The sequence below is a fragment of the Poeciliopsis prolifica genome, unplaced genomic scaffold (genome assembly GCF_027474105.1).
Source record: "Poeciliopsis prolifica strain line A6 unplaced genomic scaffold, Auburn_PproV2 SCAFFOLD008, whole genome shotgun sequence".
NCBI classification, from domain to species: domain Eukaryota; kingdom Metazoa; phylum Chordata; class Actinopteri; order Cyprinodontiformes; family Poeciliidae; genus Poeciliopsis; species Poeciliopsis prolifica.
The window spans coordinates 6834044-6853614 of NW_026562383.1; the positions used below are offsets into that span (position 1 = coordinate 6834044).

Sequence of the window (19571 nt, forward strand, 5' to 3'; positions counted from 1 at the left end):
TCTGATTGCCAAACGGGCATCATAACCCGGGGTTTGAAGTCAGATCCGTCCACGAGAGACCGAGCGAGCGGGCCCCACTGTCCCGACAGTCCGCGTGCACGCGCGCTTCGACGGAGCCAGGGCGCCCCCGCGCGGACAGCGGCGCACACTGTCGTAGGTAAGTCGCGCGCGCTCCTCGGAGGAGGGATCCGGACTTTTTTTTTTTTTTTTGGCTGGGACTGGGACCGGGACGGCAGGGCGAAAGGACGGCTCTCTGCTGCGGGAAGTACGCGCACATCTCGGAGCTTTTCTTTCCCGCGTTGTCCTCCCGAAATTCCTTCCCCTTTTGGTGTTTCCTCCATCGGCTTTTCCCCTCTGCGGAGATGAGGACATAACCAGCTTCGTGGGGCCCCCAGCTGCGTAAAAGTTTGAAGTGGCCGACAGTTCAGGTAAGCTGCGCTCTTTTACGCACAGCGGCTCTCCAGACGCGCTCGACCCCTGGCGCTTGCTGTACCTGAACTAATTTATATGTCAGCTTGTTTTCATGAAATGTGGCCCCAAAACTTGGCGCTTGGTTAAAGTTTGATCCGAGCGTCGGCGTCCAAACTTTCTTGAAGCTTCGAGCCAGTTGCACATTTGTTTTTGCGTGATTTTCACTTGCGAAGCGAGGTGACCGCATGAGGCTCCTCGGAGAAGAAAACATTTACAGGAGCGAGTCCTCTCTCCTCTCCACTGCGTTGTTTTCTGTCCGCGAGAGGGCGCCACAGCAATGCGCGTGGCCCCTCTAATCCGTCAGTCGAGAGTTAAAACGCAATTAAAGGGGAACTGAGAACGATGAGTAAGAAAACTTCCTTTGGAAAACGTGTGTAAAGTGATTATTTCTTCCCACGTGGGGTCAGATGTTCAGGATCAGTTGGTAGGTGGTTAAATTACAGATCCTCGAAGCCGGGTAGATAATTATCCTGTGTTTTCTCCCTCTAAAGTGGCAGACATTTTGTTTCTCATGAGGGTTTTGAGGTTTTTGTAAATTGCATAAACTCAGTGATTGTCACTCACTTGCTGTAAGCCGCTCAGATTCGTGTCCAGTGACAAATGACAGGGACAGAGGAGGACGATCGTCTGCATGATATTTCTGCTCCCCATCTAGAGAGCGGCGTTTAGTTTGGGCCTCTTGTGGTATCTAAGGACACTGCATGCGGTGGTTCAACCTTTGGGTCACAAATGGCTCAGGATTTGGTAGGAAGCTAAGATGCAAACACCCGAAGACTCATCCGTTCACTCTTTCAACCGATACAGACTATATCCAAATCCAGCTGTCCAGGACACGATTTTGTGTGATTATTTGTGCAACGAGGCAATATTTCTTATATCTTGTGCAGGGGTGTCCGCAGTGCGGCCTGGGGGCCATTTGCGGCCCTCTGTGTGATTCTGCTCGAGTCTGACCTGCAGTTATAGGTGGTTGATGCAGATGGACATTTTTTAGGGCAACATTTTTGCATTCATTTGAATTTTGAGGAAACTAGAATCAAAAACACCGGCCTACTTTTTTCCAATGGTAAATTTGAATTCTTTTCCAACTAAGAAAACATTCAGCCTGCCAAAAATGTGAAACTATGGACTTTTGAAAAAATGTTTTATATCTGCAACGATTCACAGATGAATTTTCTACAAAAATGCAACTATTTTCTTCTTTTTGATAAAATTGAAAGATTTTTTAAATTCTTACCAAGCAGATAAGTACAAAAGGTTAGTTTTAAAAATCTTACGCAATATTTACAAACTTTAAGGCCCCAAGAGCAAAAGGTTTGGACAGAAAACTTTTTGTTAATGAACCAAACTGTTTTCCCCAGAGGCAGTGGAGGTTCCTTCAAGAATGTCACCTCGGGCTCCTTCTTCTTCTACTCTTTTTGAATTTCTTTTCTCTCTCTCTCTTTCATTTTGTTAAACTTAAATGTTTCAGATTTTCAAACAGATTTTGGTGTCAGGCAAAAAGAACCTGAGTTAATTCAGAAAAGACATGCAGATTTTGAATGATGATCACTTAAATTCAACCTGTCGGACAACAAGAAGATAGAAATTTGTGCACAGTTGACAAACATTGGCCATTTTCCATTAAAAAGGGATAATAAGCCATTTAAAATGTTTGGGACTCCAGTGAGTCACAATGGGAGCCAGTGAGTCTTAAAGGAGAGGCTGTCCTTCCAAAATCACTCCAGCAGTTCATTGAAGACTCTCAGGAGGAGAATTAAACTAACATCTAATCCAATGCAGGGCTCAGGCCAGAGGTCAGAGGTCAGAGTTCATGGTCCATCACAGAGTTCCAAGAACAGAGCCACTGTTTTTTTGGCCACATTTGCCACAAAACCTCTCAGTGATCCTCCAGACATTTGTGGAAAATATTCTGAGGACCGATGAGGAAAAAACTGGACCCTTTTGCAAACTGTGTTCGGTTACATCTGTAATAAAAACCGATACACAATTTCAGACAAAGGTCATACCTACCGTCAAAACATGGTGACGGTAGCGTGATGGTCTGGTGCTCATTTGCTGCTTCTGGACCGGGACTACTGAGTTACTTCATGTAATTGTTGGAACTACGGATTGTACAGGAATACTTTACGAAACTCATGGTGGACATGAGCATCCCCGTGCCCACCTCTGATTGGCTAAACAAAAACAAAAATGAAGGTTTGAGTGGTCTTGCTTCTGCTGCATGCTCCCAGTTGGAAATATTAAAACCATTTTACATGGAAGACTGGCCTAAAATTTGTGCAGTGTGTGAAATACGAGTTGAGACCGCGTTAGTTTTGAGCCTCTCCTGGCTAACCCTCAATGTAAAGCCAGGGTTTCTGCAGGTTTCGCCAACTCAAATTTAAGACCCACATCTCCACAGAAATGAACGAACTTCATCAAGCCAACTGGCAATAGATTTGCATTTGCCCCTTAGGCTTTAGACACAAGAAAGCTAGCTAGCTAGCTAGCTAGCAAGACTATGTTACCTGTAGCCTCGAGTCACAGAACACAATGAATATGTCTTCATGCGACTCAAACTTTTGCCAGACAGAAATGTCCCATGAGAAAAAAAAACAAAACATACACGTAGAATATATGAAACTAAGTAGTTTTGCCATAATACAACTTAAAACCTATGAATAACGTATTTAAGGCCAACTGACTTGTTTTTCTGAATCAGACAGCTTTCATTGTTACATAGAAGCACAACCCATCCAAAGAAAGACAAATAAACAAACAAAGATAAGGAAGACAGGCGACTAGGGCTGCAGCCATGGAGGCACTTAAAAAATTAATTTAAGACATTTTAAGGCTTTACTTTTAGACACATGAATTTAAGACTTTAGGACATGCTGAAAGCGGTCCTGATGCAAAAATAACAACAACAAAAACAAAACCCTCCAAATATATTGTAAATATTTGATTTGAATTGATTTTCAAATCAATTCAATTGATTGATTTTGAATCAATTGAATTGATTTGAATGGCGACAGACTGACAGACGCCAGTCTGTCGCCAATCTGCGACAGACTGGCGACCTGTCCAGGGTGAACCCTGCCTCTCGCCCAGAACGCAGCCGGAGATGGGCACCAGCACCTTCCGACCACGTTAGGGAAGAAGGGTGCTCAGAAAATGGATGGATGGATGATTTTAAAAATCTCAAAAACATCCAGCACACATTTTAGCAGTTTGCTTGTTTTAGAGATTCATGGTCTTCCTTCAGTGTAGACCATGAAATAGATTTGCCAGAACCAAATTACAGACCAACTTCAATGTGTTCATGCATTATTGACTGGATACACAGATAAGTAATACAAACCCTTTTGTATTACGCTTGAGTGTTTCCCCAGATCGGGGGCGTTGGACAGGGGGGGAAAGTTATGACAGTTCTAAGGGCCCCTGACCACCAGGGGGCCCTCCACAATTTAATTATGTATTTTTTGTTCATTGAAATAAAATAAAAAATTGCAGCTCTGTCAGTTATAAAATTAATCATATTGTGCTTGGAGCTTGACGGTGACAGTGTTCAGTAGCAGTCAGTAGAAAACAAGAACGACTGTGGCCTTTACTATGATGCAAAGAAAAATAATAAAGTCAGGTTTTCAAACCTGACTTTAGAGAAAACGGTAAAAGTGTCCATTTGTAACCCAGCTTTTCCCTGAGGTGGGTAGACTGCATTAGCTTAGCTACAGACGACTGTTTGCCTCCATTTCACCAGCATTTAATGAATTAAGGAAAAAAAAAATGTATCATTTTTGGTCAGAATGTTGCATTACTTTAGCCAGTAATAGCAGCTGAGGGAGGAGATTGATTGTTTTCACAGATTATCTGACATGGTGACAGCTTTAACAAATATGGAGAAAACATATTTTTTTATTAAAGTTATATACTGCAGCTTGAATAACATGCAACTACATAGCATTTTTTGACATGTATATTTTGCATGTTGCTTTTGACTGCTGCTCAAAAAATTGTCAAAAATTGTCAATATTTTTTCAAAAAGTTACTAAATTGTCAACATTTTCCAATGTAAATATTGCAGTAAGCTTGTGATTTCAGCTTACTGAAATCACATCACATTTCAGTAATCTAAGACTAATAGAGAACATTTAAGCAACCTACTTGCATACTGTATGATCACTGTTGCATGTTAAATTCATGAGCAGTAAATATTGTGCTAGTATCAACGTTGGACCAAAGAAAGCAAGGCAGTTGCCTTGTGACGCTTTTTATGGGTCTAACAGACTCAAAAAAAATTTAACAGCAGCTGATTTTTTTGTCAGGGGGCCCAAGATCCCTGGCGGTGCCCCGGAGTATTTCCAAGCCTTGCTCCTCAAGGCATGTTGCCCTTAATGTTTTAGGTGTTTCCTTGATTCAGATTTCAATTGATGGCTGGTTAACAAGTTTTTACTGAACTACAACAATCTAAATCTGGTGCGTTAGAGGAGGGAGACATCTGAGCAGTGTGCCTTGAGGACCAGGGTTGGGAAAATACTGTCCAAGACCATAACCTGCAGGCTCATCTGACAGTGACGGTGATAAAAATCCTCTAGGGGGCAGCAGACTTTAACTGACTAAAAACTAAATATGAGGCCGTTAGCTGCATACAAAATCAAATTAATCAAAATATGTAGCTGTAATCAGTTTACGTTTGTGTAAACAGCTTGAAAATAATATTTTCCTAACCTGAAAGCAGGATTGCTGAGTGGATTTCCACGGTTTACAGCTGGAGTTAGGTAGTTGCTTCTCATTTAAGGCTTTAATTTAAACTCTGTTACTCGTGTGCAATGAAATCATCAATCTAGCTAATTATTTGACAGACATTTTCTTCTCTCTGTAAACATACTGCCATTGTTTGCTGGATTTTTAATCTGAAACGGTTGACTCAGAGTCTGGATGAAATCCCGTTCAGAATTTTATGGACAACAAACTAACGCTTCATAACTGAAAAAAAAAGAAGAAGCAAGTTTAATTTTTATTTTATCAATTTGCTCCTAACACTTTACATTTGAACAATCTGCCAGCCTGGACAGAGCAGCGACGTTTGTGTCAACTCATGTGGGCCTCGTCTCTCTGTTTCAGACAGGAGAAGAAGAAGAAGATGATGCTGGCGTTCGAGACCGTCGTGCTCTGCCTTCTCCTCGGAGCCCTGACTCACGCCCAGAAAGCAGACTGCAACCGTGAGTGCCGCCGTCTCCGCTGCAACAGTGACAGTGCAGCACCACGCACGTCTTAACCTCACCCGCTGGCGTGTTTCTTTCAGAGAAGAGAGAATGTCCCATACACCTGTACTTCACCATCGACACGTCTGAGACCATCGCGCTGCAGGAGTCGCCCCCTGGAGCGTTGGTGAAAAGCATCCGGGTTCGTCTTTCATCCACTGTTCTGTAGAGCAACTGAGATGGCACAGTTCTGATGGTTCATCAAGTTTAGTCGCAGATATAAAACATGCGACGATTTTGCTGCTGTGGAATCAGCACTGCTTCATGCACAAGCTAAATGTGGACTGTCATGTAGATCAACTGGGAGTCAGATCCTTGTGTAGAAATGTAGCGTATTGACCATAGAGAAATCAAGGTCGCCGTAGTAAATATTTGATTACAGTAGTAATTTGTGCTAATTTGTTGTCAAGGTGATCCAACTTTTTTCTGCTGAAGATTTCCTTAGACAAGGCATTGAAGAAATAGGCATTTATTAGAAACATGAACATGGAATGTCAGCTGTGAAACACACAAAGGTCAAAATCCCTCAGCAGTTCTTCAAAAGGGCAAAGACGAGAAAACATGCCTTTCCTTAAAAAACAACAACCAAAAAAAGAACTGAAAATTCAAACTTACCCACATTTTCAGTCAGTGAAATGAAAAAATCATTTAAAAAAAACTAAACTGTGATGAACATCAGGGAAAGTTAGCGGGATGTAAGGAAGTGAAAAAACTTCCCAAAACCGCCTTTCAGAGAGTGAAATTATGCAGCTGCAGTCAAAATTGATTTGAAGGCTCTTGGTACGTCTTGCAGTGGTGAATGTGCCACAGAGGAGAAAAACCACATATGAAATTATGATACTGCAGAAAAGTATTAAAATACTGTTGGGATATTGACGTGGAATGAAACTAGTTCCACAAATAACACTGATTTTATTTTATTGTGAATCGATAAATAAATCACAAACGATAGCTAAGTCAGTGTGAGAATGTAACTGGGATTACAAAATCCTCATCAGAAGCAGTCATGCTGATTTGATAAGTGGTTGAGAATCAGTTAAGTTGAGGAAATAAATTTAAAAAAATGACACAAATTGTTCGCAGGTGCTGCTTTTCCTATCGTACCAGTGAGCAGTACTGTCGACTTATGAATCAAAGTAAAATCAAACGACACGTCGCACCGCAGTGGATGTTTGGAAGGCCAGTTCCTGTTTGCGTCCTCACCTCCGAATAATCTCGTCTTTTCGTTCGGCTTCACAAAATCACAACTTTTAGTATCCTTGTTGGAAACGTGAACGCCTCAGAGTGAAATGCATCCTCCAGATTCAGTCCCGCACACTAAATGTTGCCTCTAGGTTTTGTAACAGTGTGTCATAAAATTTGTTACATGTGGATTCTCTGCTAAGTTGAACGTACTTGTTTCCAAAAGAGTGAAACTAAACTCCACATCGAGGCTTATTCTCGTGAGCCGTAGAAGTCATGTCATGCGTCTCGCTTTCACCCACTTCCTCTGAGGCATTAATGAAACACTGTTGACTTTTTTCACCCTGTCCTGCAGTATGATATTCTGTCGCTGCTTTTCCGTAGTCATTCACGGAGCAGTTTGTACGGCGATTGAACGATGAAGAAATCCGGGGCGCTGTCAAAGTCACCTGGGGCATCGGTGGACTGCACTTCTCCCAGACTCAGGAGGTTTTCAGCCCCATCCAAGGAAAGGACGCCTTCATCTCCGTAAGACCTACATGCACACGAACTCACACAGACCCGTTCCACAAACTTCCATTCATATTTGTTTAAATGTCAGGAAGACGTGTTGTGTCAACGTGGCCTATCAACTGCATCCATGTTGAAACTTCACGTAAACACAGATGTTGCTGATGTCAACTTTAAGTTGTTCCTTGCAGTTTTATCGTGTGTTTTCAGCTTGAATGTTTATGATTGCAAATGATAAACAATTTAGTTCAGAGCCCTCTCAGACCTTATATTCGAATTCATGTTTGCTTGATGCTGCAGCTGGCTAAGCTCACCACCCTGAACATGATTTACATTTGTTTGATGCGCCAAGATGCACTGTTCGGTTCAACGCTCCCAAAGATCTGCACTGAGGTCAGGAGCTCTGGAACGTATTTGCGCTCGACACTTGCAACAACCTGCAATTACATACACAGCTGGTGATTTAGAGCCAAACTCAGGAGAAGCTTCCTTTCATAAATCTGTGTATGGCCTCGCCAGGTTCTCCCTTGCAAAAGGTATTGTCTTGTTTTAAGCACTTTGTTGTGTAAGTAAAGGTTAAAAGGATAAAAATAAAAAAATAATAAAAATGCAAAAAAATTATTCAATGGTGGTTGTTAGAGCTGCGTGATATTAGAAAATGTAGCAATAATATTGGTAAATATTGCAGTGCTAAAATTAATTGTTCTCATTTGTGCTTGCGTCACTTTGTGATCTTTAGCGTTTTGGGCACTGACATTGGTGCCCAGTGTGTTCAACTAGCTAAATACTACATTAGCATGTAAAACTCGAGTCTGGGATATAGTCGCCAGCAATTAGTGCAGTCCTGTGCTTTATGAACTTTGCATGCACTGGTATTGTGATGCCGTTATATTTTCGACATATTGTGCAGCCTTAGAGATTGCATGTTTGAAAGACGGTTTTATTGTTGAGGCTTCCTTGATTGTGTTTAAAAAAGACATTTGAGATGAGTAGCATTAGCAGGAATGGAGGCTGTTGGAGTACATTGAACTTGTTATGTTAAATGAGATGATTTAATGATTTCAGATGGACATGCTCAGCGGCAGCAACTGAATAGTTTATGCTGACCGACCCAAAGTGTCTCGAGGCATAATCCTTCACATCACTTCAGCTCATATAATCCAGGATAAACCCTTGCTGTCATCCTGCTTTCTCCATAGTCTGACCCTACCTATAGAAATGTTGCATTTAAAGCTAAGATTTATAATTATTAGCCAATTTTAGTGAACATTTTAACCCCAGTTTTCTGTTCTTAGCTAACAGAAAGGTTTCCGTTCAAGGCTTTCTGTTGCCACGCCTTTCTGTCTCAATGTTCAATGTGTTTTTCATTCTGAATTGGTAGTGAAAACCTCTTAGTTATAATGATTGGATATTTAAGCTCATTTTGAGCTCCAGTCACGTGAAATCAGTCTGCCCATCCTCCTGCACTTCAGATGCTTTCCTTTGCTTGCTCCATTCTTTGTCAACATGAAAATCCCAGCAGATTAGTACTTTCTGAAATACTCATGGCACCACCTGTCTCGCACCAAATATAGCACCGAAAGTAGTTTTTACTCCTGGGTTTCCGCTTTGTGAGGATCCGCTTGTTTATCTTTCCAGGATCTCGTGAGAATTGAGAAATACCTTGGAAAAGGCACCTACATCGACTGCGCTCTCCGAAGAATGTCCGAGGAGATGCTGCTTGGACCCTCTTCGAGCGGCACACCCCTCCGGTTCGCCGTGGTCATCACCGACGGCCACGTGACCGGAAACCCCTGTGGAGGCATCAAGGTGTCGGCGGAAGACGCGCGTGATAAGGGCATCAGGGTGTTTGCCGTGGCGGCATCGACGAACATCGAGGAGACGGGACTGAAAGAGATTGCCAACTCCCCGGCGTCGGTCTTCAGAGATAACTTCATGGCTGTGGACCTGAGCAGGGGCAGACCTGCCATACATACCGCAACGATAGACCGCATCATCCAGACAATGGTAATGCTCAAACAAGCGTTCGCACATAAACGTGATCGTTTTTAACTCTTGGGCTTACATTTTTGTCTTTTTCTTTACAGAGACATATGGCGTTTGTAGACGTAAGACTGGACTGTTACTAATACTATCTTTGAAATATCTAAAATAGGCGGTTATGTCCTCACTCACCACTGTATTTTTGCGTCACTAGTGTTATAACGTGTCCTGCCTGGAGACAGAAGGGCAGCCTGGTCCAAAAGGCCACAGAGGACAGAAAGTGAGTTGTCCACATGCACACTTATATGATCTCAGTATATTTCAGGCGCTTTGCTTCGGTAATCATGTTGGACCTTGTTGACCAGGGAGCAAAAGGAGACAATGGAGAAGCAGGACAAAAAGGTGAAAGAGGTCGCCCAGGAGACCCCGGCATTGAAGGTCCCATCGGTCAACCGGGTACTAAGGTGGGAGGGTCTGACCAACTGGATTTTAACTGAGCTTTGACTAGTACTAAACTTTTATGAAGTGGTTTTCCTTTTTCCTCTCTTCATAGGGTGAACCTGGTCCCAAAGGCGAGAAGGTGAGACTTCAACTGGGTTTTATGGGGATTCAAAAGATCCTCTTGCTCTGATGAAGATGTTCAGGATTCAGTCTGTTGATGCTGATGACATTTAAGGTTTGGCAATAATAATTATTGGTAACCATTTTTTTTTAAATATGTCTGAATACAGGGAGAGATTGGAACTCAAGGCAAAAAGGTAGGTTTTGTTGATGATTTTAAACTCGTTACCTATTAGTACTGGTTTCCAACCAGTCTCAATTTCTCTAACTGGGACTGTTTATTGCCGATAGGGTGTGGCTGGTATTCCAGGACGTAACGGAACCGATGGACAAAAGGTAAAGTTTTCATCATTGAGCTTGTCATCTTTTCAAACTACCTCTAGAGTTCTTTGGTGACGCACATATTTCACAACCTTTTCCTACTTTCAGGGCAAAATTGGACGGATTGGTGCCCCGGGTTGTAAAGGAGATCCAGGCGACAGAGTATGACATTTATCATCATCTAAGTTCAATTTGAGCATCTTTATAGTCAATTTATGATCAGAATCAAATGGTTTCCAGGGTCCCGATGGTCATCCAGGAGATGTCGGCGAACGTGGCCCTCCAGGAACTGATGGGGAGAAGGTAACACATTTGGTTGTTAAAAAAAACGAAAAACTTACTTCTCACCCTTGCACTGCTAAAAACTACCTCATTGTTTCCAGGGTGACCCTGGGCGTCCTGGAAGAGCTGGTCCCCCTGGCCCGCCTGGAGAAGGTGGACCACAGGTAAACCAGAAATGGACAGAGAAAGCAGATGTTTTCTGTTGCAACTAATAGGTTAAACTCTGATGTTTCATTTACAGGGAGAAAGAGGAAGTAATGGATCACCTGGCCTTCCTGGCAATAAAGGAACCCCTGTAAGATGATCAGGACAGATGAGTCCATTCAAACCCAATTTGTCCAACGCAATGACTGGTTGATCTGAACATGTTTTGTTTTCTAGGGTCTCCCTGGAACTGCGGGAAAACGAGGCGAGGAAGTAAGAGTATCCAAAATTCTCAGATATTTTTGCATATGTTCTGTTTTTGCAAAGCCTGATGGTCTTTCTTGGCTTTTGTTTTTTTTTTTTTTTTTTTAGGGAAGAAGAGGAGACTACGGGCCTAAAGGTGAACCTGGACTAGATGGTACCAAGGGAGAGAAGGTAGGTGTTCACACGCCCATTCGTAAGAACTTTCTACAGCGTTTCTAAAGATTTTTGTAGAACTTTCCTCCCATATTGCAGCATCCAGATGAAGACCGATGTGATGTCATTTCAGGGTGAAATGGGACCAGAGGGCTTGAGAGGAGTCCCTGGAGGACCAGGAGGCAAAGGTGCAAAGGTAGAAAGACCCATTTTATCAGATGAAGGAATACCTGATCAACAGTGTATCCTCATTAATATACTTTAACTTTCAATGTAACCTCCATTGTGTTTTATCTAAACAGGGAGACACTGGCTTGCCAGGACCTAGAGGACCAGCAGGAGCTTCAGGGGAGCCTGGAAAAAACGTATGTTGAAAAGTCTCATTGAGCAATCATCTCAAGAAATCCCCAAATGCCGTTTGACGCTGTTTGAACTTTAGGGCACCAGAGGAGACCCTGGTGATATTGGACCGAGAGGAGAGCCTGGGCAGCCTGGACCAAAGGTTACCAGCTGCACATTTTTGTCTTCGTCCACAGTGATGTCATTCTCAGTTCATGCGTGTTTTTACTTTCTTGGCAGGGAGATGCTGGAAGACCTGGTTTTAGCTATCCTGGACCGAGAGGAGATCCAGTACGAGACATAGGCACTCAGAGATCTTCAGCCTTCCCTTTGTTGTCAAGTTGGTTCAGTTGACATGGATTGTCTCTGTTCACTTGTAGGGTGACAGAGGGGACCCGGGCAAGCGTGGACCCCCTGGCAGCAGAGGAGACTGTGGTCAGAAGGGAGAACCCGGAAATAAAGGAACTCCAGGAGATCCGGTAAGTAGCTTAAAGATGCAATCATAGATTATGTTGCACTTAACATCTCAGCTAAGTGAGTCCTTGCCTTCATCAGGGTGAACCAGGGCCCACTGGGGAACCAGGGCAAAGAGGACCAAGAGGAGGTCCTGGTCGTGATGTAAGTCAACAAATGACTCACAGTGAGTGGTATTCTTAACAAAACCGATTCCAAAGGTAAACTTAAGTCCTATTCCTTGACAGGGAGATCCAGGTCCAGAGGGAGATCCCGGACTTACTGTGAGAACACATCTAATCAGTTTTATCAATGAATGAAACACAAACTGAGCGCTTTTAAAGGTCATGATTGCGTTTTCGCCTGCAGGAATGTGATGTCATGAACTACATCAGAGAGACGTGTGGCTGTTGTGGTGAGTTTAGTGACAAGTGTAGAAGCATCTGAAACTTCTGTTTTGCTTATATTACTTATCGGTTGCATTGTTTTTACTCCAGACTGCGAGAAACGCTGTGGAGCCTTGGACATTGTCTTTGTTATTGACAGCTCAGAGTCTGTGGGACTCACCAACTTCACCTTGGAGAAGAACTTCGTCATCAACACCATCAACAGACTGGGATCTTTTGCCAAAGACCCGCAGTCCGAAACAGGTTCAAATGTCAAAGTACAATGCCAAGACGTCCAAAAGTGAATTGAAGCACTCTAACAAGAATGTCCCCTATTTTCACAGGCACAAGGGTTGGTGTGGTACAGTACAGCCATAATGGGACCTTCCAAGCAATCAATCTCAATGACAGCAACATCAACTCATTGACGGCGTTTAAGGTCTCACCAACACTGGAACAGAAATAAACACTGATGTACATTACGGAGAAGTTTATTTTAATGGCTCTTCCATTCGGATGGCCATATGTTTGATTATTTATAGCTGATCAAGTCTATTGTCACATATAGCTGAAGGAAGTTAAGCAGAGATCAGATCTGACACCAGATTCATGGATCTCTCTACTTTGTCTTCAAGGACGCCCTGCGTTTGTGTTACTTATTCTTGATGTATTCCCGAAAGCTCCAACAACACTTGGGGAAAAGACATCAACTACAATTCTCCACCAACTTAGACAATAGAATTTGAAGTCTGTTTTTAAGGCTCTACACCTTAAGAAGGAACAAACTGAGGGTAGGCTATGGATGCTACTGAATTTGGGCTTTTTATTGGACTCCTCTGCATTAAAACTGCCTAAAAGATTTTAAGCTGCTTCACAAACCATCTAAAAAATTATGTATCATTTGGAGATGTTGTCTTAAGTGTCACCCAGTATCATCCAGTATTTCCAAACATCTGGAGCTGGATTCTACGCATCAAAACCTCTGAGGCCCGTTATGAGGCAGATCGGGATATAAGCACGTTACTTTACTAAACAAGTACTAAAGCTAAAAACTGCAATTCAGAAATATTGCCGTAGCTATACAGCGCATAGCTTTTTGTGTCCGTTTTTAACTAATCCATTTCCTCTTCCCCCTTCCTGTCCAGGAAGCTGTGAAGCGATTAGAGTGGATCGCAGGAGGAACCTGGACTCCATCTGCTCTTAAGTTCGCCTACGACAACCTGATCAGGCACAGCCGGCGAGCCAAAGCCAACGTCACGGTTGTCGTGATTACGGACGGACGCTTTGACCCAAGAGACGACGACAGGCTGCTGCCATATCTGTGCAAGTGCGACTGCCGTCCTGTGTTTCGAATCGTGGGACTGTGACTTTGCATGAAAGGAGTCTTATCTCAGAGCTTGCTTTCGTTTCTGTTTGTATCGATCCGTGTGAACAGTCACCCGGGCGTCGATGTGAGCGCCATCGGTATCGGAGACATGTTTGAGCAGGTCGAGGAGAACGAGAGTCTGCAGAGCATTGCCTGCCAGAAGCAGGGCAGAGTGATGGGAATGAGGCGATTCGCAGACCTGGTGGCAGAGGAATTCATCGACAAGATTGAGACTGTGCTCTGCCCTGGTCAGTCACACAGCAGATCAACACTGCATATCTACTTAGTGGAGAGTTTAAAGATTAGATTGGCAATGATAATCTATAAACTGTTGTTGTTTAATTTGTTTCTCAGATCCTGCCATCATATGCCCTGATCTTCCATGTAAGTCAGGTAAGACCAGTTTTATTCAAGGGGAACCTTGAGAGCTTTTTTTTTGCAGGGTTGGACCAGCATTTCATTTCAAGGTCTGATTCTCGTTTGTTATGTGGAATGCTAGTATTTTAAAGGTTGATTATGCAGAGTGATATATTGTAAGTGTTTAATGTCTTTTAACACTTAGAATGATGGAAAACTGAAATCAGAAATGTTGAACATTGCACATAGCATAGAACTCTGGGCCTTCATAATCATAGGGAAGACTGCTTGATTTCCTCTCTCTTCAAGGAAGGTAAACTGGAAAAGGCCATTGCTGAAGAGTCTACAGAGTATTGTGTCCAAGTAGGTTAATGGAAAGTTGAGTGGAGGAAAAAGGCCTGGTAGAAAAAAATATTAAGCCAATAGGCACAATCACAGCCTTTTTGTGTAATATCCATGTCGTCTAAGAAAAACGTTTTGCTTTAATTTAATCTAAGCCATTATCATCAACATTAAAACAAAAAATATCACTCTTGTGTTTAATGAGTTAATATTTGTGAATTCTACGTTTTGAATTAATTTACAAGATTATAATTTGTACCTGTGCATGTGTATAACTGTAGTTTGCCAATATGTCGTTAAAGCTGCGGCTTTTGACTTTAATAAAAATATGTTTTTGACTTTTTTTGTTTAAACTGTCACCATGTCATGACAGCATAATATGAGACAGATAATCAGTTAAAGGATCAATCTTCTCCACCTCCTCCCAGTGCTGTTGTCTCTGTCTGAAAAAAATACACAGTTCCCGAATGAAAAGAACCAATCAGACCCAGGAGGAAGGGCTTATCGCAGTCAATCATGCACGTGAACGGGCTGTTGAATGTGAGAACGGGAGAAAAATGACTTATTGCTACAAAAAAACATAGCATTTGTGACATGCTATGTTGATGAGGAGAAGCTGTAGTGGTAGTAGAGAGCATGGAAAAATATGGAGAAGTGAGAAGCAAGCAAATGGGAATGACTGACAGCGATAAGACCTTACTTCTGGCTCTGGTTTATTGTTTCTAACTCGCACCAGGAAAAGGCAGAGGAGCTAGATTTTTTTTATAGATTATCTGTTTCATACCGTAATGTCACGACATAGCAACAGTTTCAACAAATATGTAAAAAAATGAACTTTTTGTAGACGTTAAATGCTGCAGCTTTAAGAATTTTAATCTCTTTAGGGTCACTCAGGCCAGCAGAGGGCACTAAACCGCCTCAAAGTTTGTTTATACCTCTGGCCAGCCTTCTTAGGCCTCAAAAGGCATGAGCTGAAATCAAATGGGTTCACAGGACTATTGTCAGAATTTGAAGGCATTTTATGTTTCTCAACGTTCAAAGAGAAAATTGAACAGCTGCAAACTGTTAACTTGTGTTTTCTCAGCGTAGCATTTGGAACGATGCTCATGTCTGCTTTCACTGCTCACATTCATGCCGGTGACGGTTGCATTGTTCAGATGTGATTAACTCGTTGAGCTGTGAGCCATTTTAGACCAACTCGGTGTACCTCCAGCGTCATGACTGGCTCTGTTGATGCTTTCGTGGGACCCCCGCCCACAATGTTGTTCCGCCCACTTGTTGCAGGAGGGGGCGTCACTCTAGGGGAAGCCCCGCCCCCCTGGAAGCCACTGGCCGAAGAAGGCAGCCCCTCTCTAGTCCCCACCTCACTGGAGAGTGTGGCCGGCCTGCTGAGCAACCTGAACAAGCAGCAGTATGGGGTTGGCATAGCAGCCATGGCGTACACAGCCCAGAGAGCCAAACTCTCCCAGGGAGTGGACAGGGAGCAGTGGACCAAGCTGTTCATCGACTCATTTAAATATGTCTATGGCGACCTTATGGGAGACCCCGAGAAAGCCCTTGGGCTTTGTTAGTGCTACAGTCCTAACCATGCTACCTCGCCTCAATGACCTTGACTAATAATAAGCTTGCTAAAATGACTTGATTTGTGTTGAAATCGTTTTTTTTTTTTTTTTCTGCAGGTGCAATACATGTACAGGCCAGTGAAATGAACTGCATGAAGCTTTGAGAGCAAACTTGTGTGTTTTTGTGCAAATGTGACGAAGACAAATAATTCAAAATGTAGCTCAGGCTCGCTCTCCTGCGACAGCGTTTTAGGGCTGTTGTTGATAAAAAAAAAAAAGAAAAAAAAATATGTCAATTTCCGGCACAAAAATGAAAAAAAAAAAAATTGAAATATTTCCTAAAGTAATTTTTCCCCCTTTTGATACTATAAATTTCCAAGTTGTTTGTAGCAAAATTCTGAGATTAATCTCAAAATTTCAGATTTTTTCAGGGCGTGAGAGGAATTTTCCACATCGACATCAGAAATGTCCTGTCTTTTTTCTAGAAATTGTCTGTTTTTTATAGCAACTTTTTGACTTCAATCTCAGAAATTTGCAAATTTCAGATCAATCTCAAAATTTCAAACTTTTCAGTGAAAATTTCCTCCTCCTCCTTTTTTTTCTATCTAACATGCAGTCGTAACGCGTTTTTTGTCTCCCAGAGAAACATGTTTGTTTCGTACACATAATATTTTTGGGTTTTTTGCATATTAGTCGATTTTGAGTTAAAATGGAAAACAGATGTCGTCCATTTGATGGTGTCGACTGTAGACCCGTTCATGTTGCTTTTGCACAGTGGCCCTGTGATGAAGCCTCGTTTCCACTGTGAATCATGAGCTTTATGAGTCACTCGAAATGTTTCCCAACTTTTTTTTCCTTCTTTTTCTTTTCTTTTTTTTTTTTTTTTTTGCTGTTTTGCACATATCCATGGTTACAGCCTTTACTTTTATCCCATGTGAGTGTTTTATGGTGGCTTCAAGTAATTACATGGAAATAATGTGGTCTATAAATACATTTCACATTATTTTGTATATGAGTCAGAGGCCTTTGTATGTGTATGTTTGGTTGATTTGCTTGGCTCGGTCAGACAAGGAAATATTGTACATTATACTCCTGGCTGGTGCATGACTCTTACAGCATGTGGCTTGGTCTATGAAGTTTGATGACTAGAAAGAATTGACCACCTTGTAGCTTTAACCAGGTGTTACTTTACCTATAGCTCTGTGACTGCACCTATCAGATGTGAACAATGTTGTTTTGAATAAAATGGAATGTAATCAATCTTTATGTGTTGGCAAGAAATAAAACAAAATGGCAGAGCAAACTCAAACAGCACTGTTTTTGTTGAACATTAATAGCATTGATCAACGCTGGCATGTAAAGAGTTGTTGCATGTTATTGTATTTTCTCAGCCTCAACTTTTTGAACATCTGCGCTCCAGCTGTTGCTGACTGTACACTACGCTTTGTGTGTGTGTGTGTGTGTGTGTGGGTCTGTTTCAGAGCCAGCTGTGGCTAGTTGTGTGCAGAGACCGGTGGATGTGATCTTCATGTTGGACGGTTCGGAGAGGATGGGCCTGGAGAACCACCGCCGGGCCAAGGAGTTCATCGAGAACGTGGCCCGCCGCCTGACCCTGGCGGACGGCCCGACCGACGACACCAAGGCCCGTCTGGCTTTGCTGCAGTTCGGCAGCACAGGAGACCACAAAGAAGAGTTCCCGCTCACGCATAATCTCACGGTCATCGTGGATTCGCTGGCGGCTGTGAACTACTTGGATTCCTCATCCTCTTTGGGCAACGGCATCATCTATGCTGTAAACAATCTGGTGATCAGACAGGTACTGTACGGTCTAACAGTGAATGTGGTTTAACAATCAATCATTTTCAGTAGGCATTTCTGCCTACTAATGTCCAAATTTATTGTCCTTTGTGATTCACTTACATGTTGCTTTCAAACAAGTCCCGGATGTCGTCTGAGAATAGGGAATTCACAACATCCCCGTTTAGTCTGCTTTCAATGTCCACGTTTTTTTAGATTAATCGCTAAATTAGTATGTTTTAGCAAATTCTTGACTTTCAGACCTCAGAAATGTCCTTGTTTTGTCTAGTAAATTTCTAAGATTAATCTCAAGTTTTTTGGTAGACAAAACAAAAACTATTTTGTCTACAATGGCACCAACAGGCCTAGAAACTTGACTTGGACTTGTCTCTCCTTCCAGCTAAAGGCTACATGTTTGCAAATCTTGTCATTGCTGCAGTAAATTGTCTTCTGTTTGGACCCAACATTTTTGCAAATTGTGTGATCCAAGAAAAGAAGCTAAATTTACTTTCACCTGTGTTATCTCCCTTGCGGCATCACTTTTTCCTCAAACACCAACCCCCTCTTCCGCCTTTGCATTCGCAGAGTCAGCGGCTCTCCCGGCGCAACGCCGAGGTGGCCTTCGTCTTCATCACGGACGGAATAACCTCCACCGACCAGCTGGACGAGGGCGTGGACGCCATGAAGAGGGCGGAAGGCGTTCCCACGGTGATCGCTTTGGGAAGCGACACCGACGAAGAGGTGCTGCGCAAGGTGTCACTGGGAGACTCATCTGCCATCTTTAGGGGCGACGACTTCTCCGTGCTGGGCAAATCTTCCTTCTTTGAGCGCTTCATCCGCTGGATTTGCTAGTGAGGAACTGCAGTGCTCTGCACAATAGAGTTAGAAGCCATTGAACGACAGAGGGACCAGCTCCTTCAGTGTACATGTAAAACCCACGCAGAGGCACCAGATGTAACGCTGTGGCCTTTATCATTCCTGGATAAGAAGCACTGAGGTGGCTCTATATTGTGTTGTGTTCGGGAAGAAAATTTGCTTGCAAAATTGAAAGGAGCCTCTTCAAGTCCGACTCTTTACACACTTCCAGAACCAATGTGTCCATTTACATGTCTTGTCAGCACTGCTACAGTAGGTATGCCACAGGAGAAAACTTGTGATTATTGAGTAGTAACCAAGCACACTAAAGGTTTTACATAGTTTGTTTTGTTTTTTGTTTTTTTTAATATAATGTTCAGCTTACAAGAACAAACTCTTATCTGTCATTTCCTCTTTGACCCCAACGTACACACACTATTTCTTTAAAAGGTTACTATTTACATTAATGGTGCTAACTGGTATCTGGGATGTTCTGAAAATATTGTTTTTAATTCACATTGTACTGTTATTTGCATCATTTATTCTGGAGATAAACGACAACAACAACAGCAACAAAAAAAAACAACTAAATGTTGCTCTGACTGAGAAATGTTCCAGATGAATGCCAAGCAGGTACAGACCGAGAAACAAAATAACGTCTGTCTGCGGAAAGTTCAAATAAAGACCAAAGTGTGACCCCTCCACCCCCAACACTGTGTTTTGTATTTGTAACATCGTTATAACCTATCGTTTTACCATTTCGTATTTCATCCTGGCGAAGTGGTTCAGAAGATAAAATGAACACAATTAGGCTCTGATAAAGAGGCCTTGTTATGGGAGAGACAGGAGAACATGCAATGGAAAAGTCAAGACGCCTGCTTGTGAAACTTAACAGCTTTAAAGTGCTGCAGTAATCAGGTAGTCGAATCACAGACCTCCATCTCAACAGCTGAATTATTTCATAAAACTGAAATATAGCGGGCACCATTGTGTTGTTTTA

The 19571-nt window shown here is 42.5% G+C and overlaps 1 protein-coding gene across 2 annotated transcripts; it reads left to right on the top strand.

The window, feature by feature from the left end:
* Nucleotides 1-208: 208 nt before the first annotated feature.
* On the top strand, nt 209-19282 carry col6a2 (collagen, type VI, alpha 2). 2 transcript variants are annotated; one of them, XM_055032827.1, is made up of 32 exons: nt 209-428; nt 5575-5672; nt 5756-5856; nt 7281-7424; nt 9045-9413; nt 9494-9514; nt 9604-9669; nt 9755-9853; nt 9943-9969; nt 10121-10147; nt 10242-10286; nt 10380-10433; nt 10512-10574; nt 10655-10717; nt 10795-10848; nt 10935-10970; nt 11070-11132; nt 11248-11310; nt 11417-11479; nt 11554-11616; nt 11694-11744; nt 11834-11932; nt 12009-12071; nt 12155-12190; nt 12276-12321; nt 12404-12556; nt 12637-12731; nt 13438-13619; nt 13728-13906; nt 14013-14051; nt 17401-17735; nt 18302-19282. In XM_055032827.1, the coding sequence occupies exons 2-32, from the start codon at nt 5594-5596 to the stop codon at nt 18566-18568; spliced, it is 3045 nt and encodes a 1014-aa protein (XP_054888802.1). In that variant the 5' UTR covers nt 209-428; nt 5575-5593; the 3' UTR covers nt 18569-19282. The 2 variants fall into 2 exon arrangements, with proteins under 2 accessions (XP_054888802.1, XP_054888803.1); XM_055032828.1 differs by lacking the exons at nt 17401-17735; nt 18302-19282 and adding an exon at nt 15642-17394.
* The last annotated feature ends 289 nt before the right edge of the window (nt 19283-19571 follow it).